Raw genomic sequence first — 18236 nt, forward strand, 5'->3', positions numbered from 1 at the left:
AGGCGTTCATAGTCAAGTCACAGCCTTACCTACTCTCTACATAAGTCCTATGCACTAGCCTAGTGTTTTTCAACTCCTTCTTCATTATGGTAGTCCCAATATCACCCTGATATAGGATGCCCACTCTAGCCAAAACAGCTGATATGCCAATCCCTGGACAATCTCGTATATTTTCCAGCTCCCCAAATTGTGCTCACTTTGGCCATTCGTTGGAGGAGTTGAGGGATTATGAACAGATTCCTGGAGTATACTTTTTTTTTTTTTAAGATTTTATTTATCTATTTGACAGAGATCACAAGTAGGCAGAGAGGCAGGCACAGAGAGAGAGAGAGGAGGAAGCAGGCTTCCTGCTAAGTAGAGAGCCCGATGCGGGGCTCAATCCCAGGACCCTGAGATCATGACCTGACCTGAAGGCAGAAGCTTTAACCTACTGAGCTACCCAGGAACACCCCCCCCCCTCCTTGGAGTATACTTCTGCTCTTCAGTGCACTGTGTTCCTGGCCTAGATGAGACACACATCTCTTCCCACTGTCTCTCATGTCTTCCTGTTGAAATCTGGGTCTTCCTGTTACAACCCAAATACCATGTCCTTTTCCTGATCCACTCAGCTGGAGCAAACTTCTTTCTGTCCTCTACTAGACTTGTCTTGATACATTTATTATGTTCGTCTTTGTCATGTAGTCCTTTTACTATCTGTGTCATCTCTCCCACTGTATTATAAACTTCCCAAAGACAAGGAGAATTTTTTCTCATTGTACAGTGCCCTCGAAAGGAGGCACCAGTACGTGGAAGTTGACATCAATTCACTGATACACACCAGGAACAGGATAAAAGCCTACCAGTGCCCACATGAAGAAGTCCCACATGTATGTGGAAGAAATGAACACATTACCGAGTAGAAAAAATGGAGATCATATATAAGCCACACTCCTAATCCACCAGCATTTACACAGACTATTTTAGAAGAAGTTCTGTGTGCCGTACAGCTAGTGAACCCAGCTAGTTCCTGCTTCAGAGAAGTAACAAACAGCCACCCACGGAAAGTTACTATTTGAATGGGGACCTGCCCAGACATGTCTTAAGTAACAATGATCAAAGTGAGGAGAGGACCCAGAAGCCAAGACGTAAATAGTCATTTTTGACATTGTGCTTTTGTTACAGATACAAAATCTTCATTGGGTCTATTTGCCATGAAAAGTGACAATACCTGTGGAAGCACACTCTAAATGATAGCGGTGCTCACCACGGTGTAAGGAACAACCAAAAGGCAGGCTTTGGAGCAGGCAAATTGATCTGACAAAGTTACTTTTGTGCCAAAAGTTAAGACGAAAGAAACACATTTTCTGCCAAAGGCTTGATGCTGAAAGAGCAATCAACGGTCTCCAGTCTATAGTGTCCGTACTTTCTAAGTTCTTTCCAGTTTATCTCTTAACTCAGGTGAAAGACCCTGAGAGCAAAGCCTCCCCTGGTGGGGCCTGAACTACCCTCTAGAGTAGGGACGACTGCCCTGAGCAAGCAGGACCCCACATGACTGACTGACTGACCTCCAGACCGTGACCCACCTGACCTTGATGGCCCACCTGCATGTCCCCACTGATCCTTCTTCCACAGTTTTCTTATCTAAACCCACAAGTATTTTCAGTACTTTGGAGGCAGCCTTTGAGATGCTAGTGCACTGTCTTCCCAGTGTTGGCCTCACCAGAATAAGTCCCTTTTTGTTTCACCGCCACTCACTTCTCTGCCTTTGGAATGTGTTAGTGGCCAGTGGCCAAATATGGTCTGTCTGGGACCTCTGGAGCCAGGCACTCCTGCACCCCTGTGCTCTGACGACAACACTTTCTAAAAAGTATATACATACGAATACATTTAGAAACTTCCATCTTGAAGTTGAGAGGCAACGTGCGGGGCTTGGGGGGTAGGAAAGGGAATAAATGAAACAAGATGGGATCAGGAAAGAGACAAATCATAAGAGACTCTTAATCTCACAAAACACTCTGAGAGGTGGGGGGGTGGGGGGGAGTGGGGGCTAGGGAGAGGGTTATGGACATTTGGGAAGGTATGTGCTATGGTGAGTGCTGTGAAGTGTGCAAACCTGGCGAATCACAGATCTGTACCCTTGGGGCTAACAATACATTATATATTAATTAAAAAAAATTATTTTGTAAAATGGAGATTAAAAAAAAAAAAACTTCCATCCTGTCTCTGAAAAATACTTCCTAGGAAAGCTATTTCTATGGTTTCAAAGGATTACATTTTCTTTAGTCAGAGGATTAGGTGTGTGAAAGTGGCACTTGAGTGACATTTCTGAAATTATTAAGAAGATTATCAAATCTTAGGGAAAACTACAAACAGGTGATTTTCATCATCCCTTGCCGCGGGGCTGTCTCCTCCTAAGATACCATAAACCATCTTGTGGTTTTTAAAAGTTTTGGTTTGGTTTGGTTTCCCCCTCCTAAAGCTCCATAGTGACTTCTGCAGGAGGATGAGTTGGGGATGTCTGCGGGGTGGGAGGCTTGGCGAAAACCTCATTTCCAGGGATGCACTCGATTTAGCCCCTGGTCCCGGTTCAGATCAGTCTCGTGTCCATATGGTTCAGCCCTTCTGGGTATTTCAAACGCGACTCTCGTACCAGATCTGAAGGTCCCACTGCAACTTTACTGAAAAGGAGGATTAGTCGTGGATCTCATTCCTTTTCACTCCTTCTTAGTCCAGCTGGAGTTCTGAGAGCAATCACCGCCGGCCAAAGCAAACACTGCGTTGGCGCCAACCCTTAAACTCGGGCCTCATTTCCGTGCCCAAAGAGGCAGGATTGTTACTTTAACGAGTGTGATAGGCGGTGGACCGGCAGGGGGAGGAGAGCCGCCCAAGGGCCCTCCCTTTGGAATGGGATTGGTTCCCTCTGCCGGCGCCGCCGATCGCTCTGCGTCTCAGTTGGAGAGGCTGACACAACCCTGTCATTAAGGTGTTGTCGAACTGAGAGCCCCGTAGGTGTGGGCCGTTCCCAAAGTTTGTGGTTGTAGATTTTCAAAGGGGCGGGCTTCTTACTGGCTCCGGGACCAAGTTCCTGAAACTGGTCTCTGCCTTGAAAAATGTCTTCGTAACAAGAGGCGCCAAGGAGCTTCATTCACACACGGTAGAGAACATGACGGAAGCTCCTCAGGGGTTTGATTTCAGCTTCTTAAATGACGAGGAGGCCAGGAAGATCCTCCAGGTGCTGGAAAGAAATGAGGAGCTCCAGAGGGCAGAGAAGGACAGGATCAGGTAGAGAACGAGTTCCTTTGTCTTCTGCAGGGGCCCGGCGCGCGCGAGGCCCCCCTACCCGAACCCCTGGAGCGCGCGGGGCTCCCCTACCCGAACCCCTGGAGCGCGCGGGGCTCCCCTACCCGGCCCCGAGGCGCGCGCGGAGCAGGGCGCGGAGCCCTCGCGGCGCACCTGTCGCGGCCCCGGGACGCGCAGCATCCGCGGGGGAAAGCTGGACTCGGCGGCTCTCTGACGGGAGATAGGGAGCCCGGCTGTGCTCTGCCCACGCGCGGCATCCCCGACCCGCCGGTCTGCGGGGCGCTGCGCAGCGACCCTGCCCTCGCCGTGCTGGCAGGTTTTCCGGAGCGTTTCTCCCGGAATGGGTCCCGCGGAGCTGAGGCGCCCCGGGCTGGACACGCACGTGGGCGGTGGTCGGCCGTTGGGTCCCGACTGTCCCGGCAGCCGACAACGCCGTGCCGCGCGCTCAGGTGCCCCCGGGCGGTCGCGGAGGCCGGGTGGGCGGGTGAAATGGGGCGGAACCCTGGCCCGAGCGCAACACGTGCTTCTTTGCCCTGGTCCTCCCCGCGGTCCGCCCTCGCCCCGCACACTCGTCCGCGACCCCAGAACAGCCTGTCTCCACCCCGCGCCCACCGTCCGCGGCGCCTGGGCGAGGCGGCGTCTCCCTGGCGGCGAAGGGCTCCCACCCTGAAGGCCCCGTTCCAGGAACTGGCCGTGCTGCGGGGCGAGCCGGCCTCGCACTGGGGCGCGCGGAGCGGCTGGAATGGGCGGGTCTCCTTGCGCGTGGCGCTCCCGGGGAGAAGTTGCTGCGACATTTTACCCTTGATCTTGCCATACGGTGTTACGGATGGGGGTTAGATACCTGAGAACGATATCGACCGGTAATTGCCTGGGATGTAAATTAACCAGTTTTTCTGGTGGGACAGTGTGGTCCTGGAGTGAACAGAAGGACTTGCTCGCCAGTTCTAGAACAGACCTCCTCAAGGCTTTCTCCAGGTGCCTGTGGTAGGCGTTTCTGGGCATCCCTCTCAGACCAAAAATACATCCTTGACTCGAATTTAGAAAGCCGTTTTGTTTGCGAGCAGTTTCTTGGTGATGTCGCTTCTAGGTTTCCACCTCTTTCCAAAGATTGCACTGGCGATCCTCTCCCCCCCCCCCCCCCAAAAAAAAAAAAAAAAAAAAAAAACCCTCCAAAGATACTCTTCATGTAGGAAAACCCTCGTTGGTCTTTGTAGAAGCAGTTAGAATACACTGGGCTCAAAGCCCGGTCTTCACTCCTCTCAGCCGATACAGCTCCTGTGGGGAGTAACGAGTATTGGAAGGGGTGAGGATGTGTATTTCATGCCATCATACTCTGCTTTTAGAAAAATAGGCTCCACCGTTTCCTCACTGGGTGGGCACATTGTGTTCACACCCACACGCATCCATGTGTGTAGACCCACACAGATGCACGTGCCCTACACACAGACACACCCAGCCTCGGGAAGGAGAACTTTAGAATTGTATGCAGTTTGTTTTCAACCCATTTCCCAAAAAGACTAAGGAACTGGTGGCTCTCGGTGTGTGTCCTTGGAGGTGTTTTTGTTTCTCTAGAGAGGACGGGGCTTCATACGTGATCCAGTATGTATTCTTGGGGAAACTGAGGGGAGAATTAGGAAATGACAGGGGGAAGCTTCCACTTAGGATGTTACTATCAACGTGCTCCTCATGAACTGTGGTCTTAGAAATAGTGAGATTATTTGGTTTAATTTTCATTCAAGGGAATTTTGATTTTTTTGTATCTGGACTGCTGTTTGCTCTGTTATGTTTCCCCAATAGCAGCTCATGGTGCCCAGGACAGCTGCCCTTAGGGGGACCTGGAACTACACACAGGGGGCAAAGCCATTGGGTTGGCCCTCAGGAGGAAGGTTGAAACACTCTTTCTGATAGCGTGGCACTGATATCATAACTGGGACATGCACAGAAGAAGGCATAATGCTAAGACAAAATCAATACTGCTAACGATTAAATTGTTACAAATAATTACCCCCAATAACTTCAAAAATGTCACCATTAATATATAAAACTAATTGAAGGACAGCAGACACTTGGACCAAATGCTAAAGACAGTTATTTCTAGTACTTTCTTTCCTCCTGGTTGATTCCCGAATCCCACAGTCAGACACCCATCACTGGATAGCCCTCTCCTGGGCGTTGTTCTGCTTAAGTACTAGCTCACGTGCACGGGTTTCAGTAGCAGATGCGGGCATGTGAAAAAGGCCTGAGATAACATGTCAACTTGGCTGCCTCTGCTCATTTTCTTGATATGTATGATCATATTTTCCAAGTCAAAAGTCAGAACACGTGACTTCTCATACAAGATTATTACTTAGGATGCTGTACCACAGACCCATGTGAGAGACTGGGAGGGCTTTGTGCTCTGCAGATTTTCCCCATTATCCAAAAATAAAGCATTTCCTTAGAAAGCGTCACAAGCCCACACAGCATAAAGGAAAGAAGTGATTACCAAGAGTTCATATGGAAAAATTTTTGAGCATTCCCAGACACCAAAAATAACGTCTTTTAGGCTTATTGAAACCATAGGATGCATCTTTGATAAAGGATGCACGAAATAAACAGAGATAAGGCACAGATGTTCGTTCACACAGTTCAGAACTGCGGCAGCTTGGGGGCGCCTGAGCGGTTCAGTGGCTGGAGCCTCCGACTCCGGATTGATTTCAGCTCTAGTCCTGATCTCAGGTGGTCATATCGAGCCCCTTGTAGGGCTCCATGCTCAGCATGGAGTCTGGTTGAGATTCTCTCTCTCCCTCTTCCCCTTCCCACTCTTGATAAATAAAATCGTTTTTAAAAAGTTAAAAAAAAAAAAACCACTTTAAAAAAAAGGCCTTGCAGCTTTGGTGCTGAGATGCTGAGTGTGACTCCTTCGAGAAGGAGCTGGGCAGTATGCTATTCTGGCTGCTTGGGCTGTGGGCTGCCTCCCTCCCAAACATAGGCTAGACTCTAGTTTGGCTTTTTACCTTTCTCCATAAAACTAAAAATGCTCTTCGGATTCCATTTGGCCAAAACAGGGACTGTTTTTTCCCTGTTTTGTGTAGGTCTTTCCTTAAAGTAAAGTGGTCTAACACAAACTTTGGAAAATGGGGTGGACAGAGAGGGTACTTGCAATGAGAAACAATAGCCAGATAACTTGGCTAGGACATTAAGGGACCAAACGGAGAAGTTTGGAAACTTTGCTAGTTGGGGGACAACTGAGGAGTTTAATTATGTCTATGATAGGCTTGAAGTGTCTACAAGACAACTAAGAATGATCCTTTATTTAGAAACCTGGAACCACAGTGTCCTGCGGGGCTGGAGATGCCTAGAGATTGATGTGGGAGTAGTTAGTTGAGTTCCCCATGCAAGACCTAACAGCCCCACCCGTAGAAATGCTCCTCAACGCACAGATCTAGCCCTGGTCTTCCTGCATCGGTACCAGCCCTCTCTGGAAAGTATTTGCATTAAATATTATGTTCCTGATACATAAAGAGTTTATTCAAATATTGAAGGAAAACACCAAGATTCAAACTGATAAACAGGCACAAGGTAGAAATAAGGTGTTCATGCTAGACGATATCCCAACAGGAAACAAGACGTGATGAGAAAATGGCCACCTTCGCAGTAATAAAGAAGTGAAAATTGAGGTATTTAAAAATAACAAAATAAAAACTGCTGGTGAGGCTGGCCGTGAAGTGGATAGATTCATCGTGCTGTTGGTGGTGTGTGGTTCTTTTGGTGAACAATATGGCGCTGCTTATGAACATATGCCTTACCCTTGACCCAGTCCCCGATTCTTGGATATTTCTCCTCAGTAGGAGTCTGAGGTACCAGCATTTATCAAGTGCTGCCTTCTTATGTAATAATAGTAATTACTGTGATAATGACAGCTAACTTTTATCGATCCCCTACTGTGTACTCGGCACTGTACTAAACACATCATATGTATTTAATTAATTGTCCCAAGAACCTCATTACATACATATTTGAATTTCCATTTCACAGAGAGGGAAACGGCTTAACAGAAGTTGAGTATCTTGTCCCAGTTAAGCAGGAGAGCCAGAATTTAAATCCCGATCTATCTCAGAATGATTTTACCCATTAGCATTAAGTAATCCTCACCACTGTCACTTGGGATAAGTAGCACTGATGGGTTTGTATGGAAGGGAAACCCAAGTGTCTTGAGGTGAAGGAACTTGCCCAAGGTCACATAGATCCTAACCAACAGAGCTAGAATTTGAACCCAAGTCTATCTGGCTCTAAAATATATATTCTTTCCGCTATACTGTATACTGTATATTTTTTCCCCTGAGGAAAAAAAAGAATGTATACCCATAGATATTCATTGCAGTATTACAAAATAGCAAAATAGTGGGAAAATAATAGCAAAATAGTGCCAAGTTTCAAATCTAAATATCTGATTAAAGCGCAGCCATTTATAATGGACAGTTATGGAGATAATTGTATCGTACCCAGTATTTTATTCAAATTTTACATTTTCTGGCTACCTTGTTGTCAAGGCTGTAGAGACACCTCAAGCTTATCACAAATACAACTGTGGGGAAAATGATGCGTGGGAGGCATTGTTCTGTGAAAAAGCAGAACACAAAATACCACATGTGTGTTACTGCTGTGTCTTAAAAATAGGCAAAATAGGCAACAACAACAACAGAAAAAAGGGCAAAAATCGATGCTTCTCCTTTTGGTGACACAGCTAGGACACAGCTAGGGCCTGTGTCCTGACACAGCTCCTGGCACATGGTGAACAGGCCGTGGAGGTTTGCTGGGCAGTCAGAGCTTGCTTCTTGTCTCCCCGGGAGCCTAACACTGCCAGGATGGGGAAGGGACCCGTGGTCAGCTGGGCAGGAATGCTGGGCACCTCCCAAGCTCCCAAGATTCTAGGAAGGCAGATGAGGGCAAGGATAGTGGATTTCCTGGCCTCGCGACAGAGACACCATGGACAGGCAAGGTTCCTGCCTGTAATAGGCCTCTGGAGAAAACCTGATGGGGGCCTTCATGACCTGCACAGGCCAGACTCAGAGGCTTTTGCAGTCCTAGCTTCTCACCTCACTTCTCATTCTGAGTGTGCTTCCCCCCGACCCTCTGCCCAGCCTGATGGGATTCCTCCCTCCTCTGAACCCTGTTAAGACCCAACAGACTCTGTTACATTGATCCGGTTCTGTCCTGTGAGTCTGGAATCTGTCCTACAGAAATACTTTGAAAGCAGTTCAAGAGGGGGAAATTAACCGCTGAAATTCCAATCTGACAGTTCCTCTTCTTGTAGAAAGGGTTTTTCCTGGGGCTATTGACTTGGGAATGATTTCTGAGACCTGGCACAGGCTGTGGTTCTAGCCTCAGTGAGAAAAGAAGGGCGGAGAGTTTGAATCACAGTTTAGTGGCAGGTGGAAATTTGCCCCATACTTCTCTCACACCTTGTAGAAAATTGTGTGTGTGTGTGTGTGTGTGTGTGTACATGTATATACACAAATACACATAGTATAATGTATATATATACATATTTGTATATATACATACATGTTTAATATATAAAATCTGAAAAGCATCTTACTTTGTCACAAATCTTTGAAAAACACAACTCCCTACTTGTCACCCCCACAGCATCCCCCAAGCCCACCCACTCCGGTCTCATAAACATAACTGAAATAGAAAGTACCAAGAGATTATATCAAGCACTCATCTCACAGAAGAGATACCAATAAATCAAAAATAGTTATTTTTCCTGTTGCAGAAAACTTACAAAGTATAAGGTATCACAGTGCCTGATGTCATCAGGCGGTGAAATGGCGCGTCTAAGTTTAGACTGAGTCCAATGGCAAGGCTGCAGCCCAGGAAGATTTTCCAGAACTTAGTAGCTGTGGCTTATTCCAGGGGGAATGTGTATTTCCAAATCGTGGCGTGTTGGCAGCCGTGGACGCTGAACAACCCGGAGAGGTTAAAAGCCAGATACACACTCTCCTGCCCTAGGCTTTCTGCTTGTCCTCTACTCGACCAGCCTGTGACGCCGGCCTCTGGCTCACAGAGAGACTTTCAGGAAACAATCAGGCTCCTAGTTACGGGATACCTACCATGTGCCAGACCCTGGGTTGGCTCGGTAGAAAATAAAACCCAGACTCTGCCTCCGATGGGGTGGGTCTATGAACATTCTTGGTTGATGGTAAGAGGAAGTATTCATTTAACTGTAGCTTGCCCTCCAGCAGCCCCATGTGGCCTCAGGAAAGGGACCACGGGAACCATCCAGAATTTATAGGTCTGCCATGTAGGCTTGTGTGTTCTCATGGATCTGTCATGTCTGCAGCTTCCAGGAACAGCAGTTTAGTTCATTCCTTTAACCCTTTAACCCTCGGGGAGATCTTTCTCTCACACGTCCCCATCCATCTAGTGATGGCCGTGGATTGGTCTCTCATGGCAGTACTTATGGAACTACCATCATATTATAGTCTCATACCCCAAGGTTTGGGGGGCAGTGTCCTTTGGAGGCTGTGTGACATTAGAAGTCCTGTAGCTTTCCAAGTTTTTCCTATCTTTGTGTTTTTAGTCTCATAATCGATAGAACAGGCACTTCAGTCTTTTAAAAGCAAATGGTAACCACAGTAGTGATAGCTAATGCTTGCTTAGCCTTCGCTCTGTGCCAAACTCTACCAGTGCATTTGCTCATTTAATTCCCACAACAGCCTGAGGGAAGGGATATTTTTTTATCTCCTTTCTGCTGAGGGAATTCAGGGAGGATAAGGAACCTGATGGAGATACTGCTGCAGGAAGTGTTGGATTTGTGGACTCCACCCGCATTAATTATTACGCAACCCTGCCTCCAACCACAGAGCCCCAAGAGGGTGACGTGATTAGCCACACACTGCCCACCCAGCCTGTAATGGCACTGAGATGTTTCCACGTTAAAACTCTTTTTTCCACTGAGCATGACATGAGAGCACATATAATGCTAGGCTGCCCTGTGTCTGACCAAAAGTTATTATCAAGGAACAGGGCATAAGGGATGCTAGGGTATCCCTCGTGGGATCATCCGTATATAGGAAACATCACAGGCAACCAGTTATGCTTTAGGAAGCTCGTGTGCGTTCTGTGAGGATGTGCTCCAAACCGGCTGTCTCTTGAGCATGATATTTAAAGGGACTCTAACCCTTTTACGATTATTTTATTTCTTATAATTGTCATAGGTTAACTAAAAAATGGTGGCCGTTTCTTTGGATCATAAGGAAATACAAAATGTTTGGCTATGTTTTTTAACTTCATAAGTACATCTTTTGAAACGATTTTTTTTTTTTAAGATTTTATTTATTCGACAGACAGAGATCACGAGTAGGCAGAGAGGCAGGCAGAGAGAGGAGGAAGCAGACTCCTTGTTGAGCAGAGAGTCCGATGTGGGGCTCGATTCCAGGAATCTGGGATCATGACCCGAGCTGAAGCCAGAGGCTTTAACCCACTGAGCCACCCAGGTGCCCCTGAAATGATTTGTTTAAAAAAAAAAAAAAAGAATACCTGGATGTTTTTCCACCCTTTTCTTTCTAATGTTTCATACATATTGTAATGTTAATGTATTCTTGGTAAGTTGCCTTCTGTAGGTCAGTCTTGAGTTCCATGTGACTGAAGATCGTCTTAGGGATGGAGAACCTTACACATCTAGTAGATGCTCAATTTCTAATGAAATGGACCTTAACTTACGTCCGTGAAGGAATACAGAGGGAAGGAAGGGAAGACTTGGGGAAACCAAAGACAAAGAAGATCGTGTTAGAAAACATGTTTCTCTCTGTTAGCATACTTGAGTCTTAGAACAGAATCAGCTGGCCAAGACTCTCACTGAATCAATTCAGGCCTATTCTCCTGCAGTTAGTTCTGCATGGGCCGTGATATTCGAGAGCTGTAGGCTCACCTCACTCTCCTTCCCAGGAATGTTTCCTTGTTGGCATTGCCAATGGCCCTATTTAAAGGTCGTACTTAAAATATCAGCTTGGCCTACCAGAGGAGCTAGCTTCCTCATCGCACTGTGTGTCAGACTTTCTAATGATGAAAGAAGGGATTGGGGCCAGCAGTGACCAAACTCCCCACTTGCCAAAGAAAGGTTCTGGTGTTATTTTTTGTGACTATTCTACTGTATATATTTTAGAATTTAATTATTAATTAAATTAATTAATCACTTTGATTTTTTTCTTACTTTTTAAAATTTCTTATTGCTTTATTAAATAATACTGTGACAAACCTTCATGATTACATCCTTAATTCAATTTAAATTGTCTCCCTAGGGGGCGCCTGGGTGGCTCAGGTTAAGCGGCTGCCTTCAGCTCGGGTCATGATCAAAGGGTCCTGGGATCGAGCCCCAAATCAGGCTCTCTGCTCAGTGGAGAGCCTGTTTCTTCCTCTCTCTCTGCCTACTTACTTATGCTCTCTCTATCTCTCTGTAAAATAAATAAGTAAAAAAAAACTTAAAAAAAATAATAAATTGTCTCCCCAGGGTAAATTACACAAAGTAGAATCCTTAGTTTATAATAATTTATTTTCTAAATTCTTATTACATGTTACCAGATTACTTCCCCAAAAAAATGTTCCACCATATTTCACCTTGACTGGCAGTGTGAGAAGCCTCTTGTTTTACCATATCCACCTCAGCACTGGATGATATTATTATTATTTTTTTAACCTTTGTTAATTTTGTAGTCGAAAAACCACTTTTTAACTTGATTTTATGTCTAACACTGGTTATAATGAATTTCAACTTTTTTCATATGTTTACAACTCATTTACATTTCATGATTTATGAATTGTCTATTCATATTTTTGCCCATTTTTATTTCAAGATTTATATTCAGAATGCTTCTTGTCATATATAACAGATCTTACCATGGCTTTAACAAATTGGAAATACAGTTTTCTGATATTAAAAGATCTCTGGAAGTAGACAAGCAGTAGCTGGTTTAGTGGTTTAGGCTGTCAGGATGGTGTCTTACAGCACAAAACGGCTGCAACTGCTCTGAACATCGGTTTCCTGTTCCAGATAGGAGGAAGGGGCTGTGGTGGAGCCAGATCTGCTTGTGCTTTACCATGAGAGTGAAAGCTTTTCCAGATGCCCTCCCACCCGATTCCTCCTTATGTCTCATTGGCCAGAATCAGGTCATAAGGCCACCCTCACTGCAAGGGAATTGGGAAATCAAGAAATGAGATTCGGACATTAGGCTTGGACCAATTGTGATCCCTCCTCTGAAACTGAACTCTTTGCTGTGCATGGCAAAACCAGAGAGGAGGAGGGAATAGATTCAAGAAGGCAATCAGCACTGTCTGACATAGAATCTCAGTGTGTTTTTTTCTTTCCGATTTATATGTTTCTCTCTTAAGGAAATTGACTTTTGTCCTATTTATTACAACATATTTCCCAGTTTTCAGTTTGCACTTCTATTTCGCTGAAAGCAGTAGGAATTTTTTTCCATTAAAAATATATTTTCTTAAGATTTATTTATGTGTTTGAAAAGGAGAGAGCACAAGAGGGAGGGAGCGAGAATCTCAAGCAGACTCCTGGCTGAGCACAGAGTCCGGTGCAGGGCTAGATCTCACAGCCGTGAGACTGTGACCTGAGGCGAAACCAAGAGTCCGATACTAAGCCAACTGTGCCACCCGGGTGCCCCTCCATTTTTATATAACAAAATGTACCAAGTTTAAAAAATTTTTCTTTTTGAGATTAGAAATTTCTCCCATCTAGATTAGGTCAATATTTACCGCTACTTTTTAAAATCTTTTTTTAAAATGAACTTTTTAATGATCCAATATATATTTTATTTTTAAAGTAGGATAATTATATGAATTGATCCCCCCCCCACCACAAATGGCTTGCAGACTGTCCTGTTACCATTTATCTCCATCTGCTTCCAAGACCCTATGATTATTCCTTTAAGAAAAAGAACCGGGGAACAAACAAACAATAAGTTTGGTGAGGCAAATGCTACAGCACCTGCTATCATGGAACTAAGAAGGAACTTGGAGGGAAAAGGCTTTTGTGCAGAGAAGTGTGATTTTGCACATGTATTAGTACGCATAGATAATGGGTCATGTTTCACTTCCTTCGTCTTCCCATTTCCTGTGCCTGGTGGCAGACCCAACCAAGCCAGGCCAGACCATTCATCCTGAAATCTATATCACGTGACCTGGTTGTCCTTTTTTTTTTTTTTAAGATTTTATATATTTATTTGACAGAGAGAGAGAGAGGAGAGTCCACGAGCAGGGGGAAAGGCTGAGGGAGAAGCAGGTTTCCCAGGAGCTTGACGCGGGACTCGATCCGAGGACCCTGGGATCATGACCTGAGCCAAAGGCAAGATGCTTAACCCACTGAGCCACCCAGGCATCCCCTGATTGTCTCTTACATCTGGTTCTTTTGATAGTCAAACCAATCCCCTGCTAGGGTGACATAAGTTTTTTAATTTATCACAAAATTAATTTGCTTTAAGGATTAATCACAAGGATAAGTGATTAACGGGATTAGTGGACGAACGAGCAAACAAAATTAAAACCTGCCATTTTGTGAATTGAATGTTTACCACTCCCAGGGAAACTGGTTAAGCTCTGTAGGAGATCACTGTCTGCACATCAATCAGGAGCCCACCAGGAAAACGGAAACTATTTATTTAAAATAGAATGTTGTGTAGTGAATTGGTTCCATGGTGATGGAAAGAGGCAGAAAAACCCATCAGGGACAGTGAGGCAGCCCCGGACAGACCCCAGCAGGAAGCCTGGAGGCAGTGTTCTGCTGGTAACTGGCTCCCCTGGAGAAAAAGCCTTGATTTGTAGCATTGGCCAATTTCAAGGTAACAACAGTTAACAACCAGCTTGCAAAATTCCTGAGTATTTGACCATCTTCCCTTTTGAGCCAGTACAAGCCAGCTTTGGCACACCACTGGCTGGAGAGGAAAAGGGAGCCAGCGGTGTTATCCAAGCCTGGACTAGGATCCCCCAAGAGAAACTGTAAGGGACCATGTTAGGCCTGTGTGGGGGATTTGGAGACTGGCGGGCGAGGCATTCACTGCCAGAAGTTCTGCTTGAGGCAGAGGGAGAACGAGAAGACCCCGGCTTCTTCTGTCTTCTTGCCCTCCAGTCTCCTGCGGCTGAAGCCAGCTGGAAGCAGCTGACCCATAGTTAGAGCCTGGAGAGGAAACTTGCAGAGGTCATCCCCCAGCAGCATGGATCCTTGTTCTTTTCTCTCCCATTCCTGCTGTATTCTGTCAATCCCAGAGCACCTGCATTTTCTCACTGCCCAGCCTCACACGGCTAAAGCTTTCCTTCCTGCCAGACGATTCTTAACGCATTTTCCTTCCTGTTATCCTGGGCTACTGTCCATGCCCGTTCTGTATTCTTTTACAGTTTCTCTGGCTTCTGCACCTTTGGAGAGTTGCCCTGCTCTGCTCTTGCTTCTCCATGCTGCTGCTTCTCTCTGCCGTCCTGGGTGGTCGTGCACCTGTGACTCAGGGTCTTTAAGTAGAAAAGAAGAGTGTCGCTCAGGGCACCTAAGGCACTGTGGGCTTTGCAGAAAGGTTATGCAGGGACTGAAACTGAAATTTGAAGGACTTGGGGAGCCAGGGCAGCTCCAGGGACCGGCCACATGCTCTGCTCGCGTATCATAGCCCACACTCTCTTCCTCCCAGCGTGCCCTTGATTCTTCGACAGACTGCTGCTTTTTGCATTCTCTGTTCCAGAGCCTCGTGCTGGGTTACAGGGCACATCTGTGGCCAGCCTGTAGATGGACTGCCCTGAGGTCAGGCATCCAATCAGCAGCACCTCATGGGGGAAAGTGAAGGGCACAGCATCCTGAGCAGGGACCATAGACCCTCTCGTTCTGCCTTCTCTTGTGGGTGTGGCACTTCTGTTCTCTACGAGCCCACCTGGACACTAAGATACTTGCTATCTTCTTAGCTTCTGAAATGACAGGTCTTGGCCTACAGGCTCTGCTAAGACAGGTTGTCAGACCTGGCTGAAATGACAGCTACCTGGGGAACTCTTTGGATTCCCGGGGCCAGGCCTCACCTTGACATTCTGGCTTAATTGCTCTGCAATCAGGCTGGGCACGGGCATTTTTTAAAGCTCCCCCAGATGATTATAATGTGCAATGAGGGATCCTGGCCTGACAGCCCGGGCACGGGGCCCTGACTCCGCCTGGCATACACATCTTTCCTACGCTCCTCTCTATTGCACAAGCTGAGGGAGTGTCGATTTTCAGGAAACCCTGTGGTTTGGGAGGGGAAGGCTTGGAGCCCTAGCAGAGGGCGACTGAGAAGGCTGTGCCCCACGCAGACGTAATAAACCTTGTTTCCAGTGCTTTCCCACTTTAAAATTGCTTGGTAGGATCAAAGGGACCTTCTGTCCCTGGAGCTGTTGTTGAGTCTGGCAACGGGAAGAATTGCTTTTTACTTTTTGTTGTTTTGTTTTGTTTTACCGCCCACTAAATGTGGGTTGCACACAAACGCGAGGGCTGGGATATCCACGGGAGGCTTGTTGTGAGTCGTGTGCTTGTGACTCTGCTCCCACGCTCCCGGCACAGGCTCTTGGCAGCGGCTCCTGGGTGGTCACGTTCACTGTGAGGAAGTAGGACGGCCTAGCCAGAGAAGGTGACAAGAGCTCTTGAAAGGCAAAAGCAGCCTGGTTTTAGTACAAATTGGCCAAAAGCGAGAGGAAGGAGTTACCTACCTCTGTGCCGATTCTGTGATTCTTCAGGAATACTTGAATATATGCAGAGCCATAAAGCCTCCGGTGTTCACCAGAGCCCTTAAAAAAATGACCTTGGGGGCACCTGGGTGGCTCAGTGGGTTAGGCCACTGCTTTTGGCTCGGGTCGTGGTCTCAGGGTTCTGGGATCGAGTCCTGCATCGGGCTCTCTGCTCAGCGGGGAGCCTGCTTCCCCCTCTCTCTCTGCCTGCTTCTCTGCCGGCTTGTGATCTCTGTCAAATAAATAAATAAAATCTTTAAAAAAAAATGTCCTTGAAGGTAGAAAGAACAAACATGAGTATCCCTATTCCCCCCTCCACCCAACCCCAGTATTATTATCCTTGTTTCTCTCTTTCCTCAAAGAGTCTTAAGACCAGAGTAATGTCCAGAGTGTGGGACTAGAACGTGGGACTCCAACTGTCCCCCAAGGCACTGGTGCTGTGTGTTCTGTGGCTCCGTGGGTGACATGATCGCGACACAGGACTACAGAGACCGGGGTGGGGGTGGGGGAAGTGGAGGTTCCAAGGGCAGTTAATCCCTTAGCTTTCAGGGAGTTCAATAGCAGTGGAGAGAACACGTGAGCAGAGATCAGAGCCGGGTCGGACGGAGGGCCCCCAGGATCCCCTGCAGCCACGTGGAACACGCTTGCAGGCTACGGGATGCCCAAGAACGTTCCGGGGGCGCTGATGAGGTTCAGGCTTCAGTGACTGAGCCCGAGGGCCTCTGGAGACAGACTCCTCAGATGCTCCCAGATGGCCCGAGGACCGCCTGTGGGGTTATATGAAATCCCCGAAACAGCCCGCGTTTTGATTTAAATCATGTCAGAGTTCAGAGGATGACCCAGGTTTTTCTTTTCATTTGGGGGGAATCTTTGAAAGACGTTTTAACAGCCTATTAAAAAAAAAAAAGAAAGAAAGAAAGGCTGCCGTGTGTTTTACACTTGGTTTTCTTCCTTTCTTCCAGATCCCAGCAAGGTATTTAAAAACAACTCTTTGGACTTTGCCTGTTTGAGGGTGGGGTCTCGGTTGCTGGATTATTACCGTGTAGTTGCACTCAGGCTTGCACTTGGCGGCTCCCGGTCGTGCTGAGCGGAGGCCATGGGAGAACTCCTGAAAGTCATGCCCTCCCCGTGGGTAGAGGAGTGTCTCTGCTCTGAGTAGCCAAAGCGCGACGCTCCACTGGGGTGATTTCTGACAATGACCTTCCCCGTTGGGGTGGGGGTGGGGGATGTCAGGGCAGCTCCCCCATCCCACCCCGCATCCCATCAAAACGCATCTTTATTTGTAGGTTCGGGTAGCAACGGCTCCACACAAGACAGCTGGAAAGACCAATAAATTAGGTCATGTCTGTCCACAGCTGTTTAATTGCCTTGCCCCTGACATCCAGGCAAAAAGTCTTTAAAAGGTGTATGAGTAACGTATTCCCTGCAGGGTAGCTGTCTCCACCTTCAAAGCCACACCGGACCCCACCCTCACCTTGGTCTGCCTAGCATTCTGTACCTAGCATTCAGCCGCCGCCTGCCTCTGGACTCCTGCATGGCTGTTTTTCATTTCTTCCGTGTGGCAACTTTTCACACGTTGTTCGTTGTTCGGGGCCTTACGGATCTTGGAGAGAGTTCACAGGAATACAAAGATGCATCAACGTAACTTTTCATTATAAATAATTTGCCTCTGTCTGAGAACCAACAACAAATGTTTTAAATGGCACAATTTCCAACCTGTGCTTTGAAGACATGACAGTTTTAGCATGAAAGCCTCGGGTCCTCTGAGCTTCATCTCTGAGCTGCTCTGGGCCATTCACAGATGGAGCCATAAAGATGGAAGCTTCTGCACCTCCAGGGGCCTGGGTCTCCTGGGGAGGTAGCCCGGTGCCCCCTTCTCTAGGGGTGTGGGTCCACCTGCCTTCCTGGGTTGCGGGGGTCATCAGGTGGGTCAGCAGCGCCTCACAGCCCTGGGGGGTTCGAGGCTGGGTACTTCTGTGTTCCTTTCTAGGATGAGAGCCCCGTGAGAGATTTTTATCCCTATCATGGGTTCAACAACACTTCCGTAGAGCAGCACTCATTTATTTAGCTGATACATACACGGGAGATCCTGTTAGGAACTAGTACAGGAAATACAGAATGCTCTCCGTAGTCTCTGCCCTCAGTGATGGGGAAGGACTTAAAAACAGCCTATTTCATGTACCATGACAGACAATGAGACAGCTACGCACAGGGACACAGAGGTCATTACC

At 47.1% G+C, this 18236-nt stretch overlaps 1 protein-coding gene across 2 annotated transcripts in view; it reads left to right on the forward strand.

The window, feature by feature from the left end:
* Positions 1-2941: 2941 nt before the first annotated feature.
* Positions 2942-18236, forward strand: part of EXPH5 (exophilin 5) — a 68325-nt gene continuing 53030 nt past the window's right edge. For both annotated transcript variants that reach the window (XM_059417909.1, XM_059417918.1), the window contains exon 1: positions 2942-3261. In XM_059417909.1, coding sequence (XP_059273892.1) covers positions 3143-3261 — 119 coding nt within the window. In that variant the 5' untranslated portion in view covers positions 2942-3142. The remainder of the gene's footprint in view (positions 3262-18236) is intronic.

Source organism: Mustela nigripes, chromosome 1, assembly GCF_022355385.1.
Source record: "Mustela nigripes isolate SB6536 chromosome 1, MUSNIG.SB6536, whole genome shotgun sequence".
In the NCBI taxonomy this organism is placed as follows: Eukaryota; Metazoa; Chordata; class Mammalia; order Carnivora; family Mustelidae; genus Mustela; species Mustela nigripes.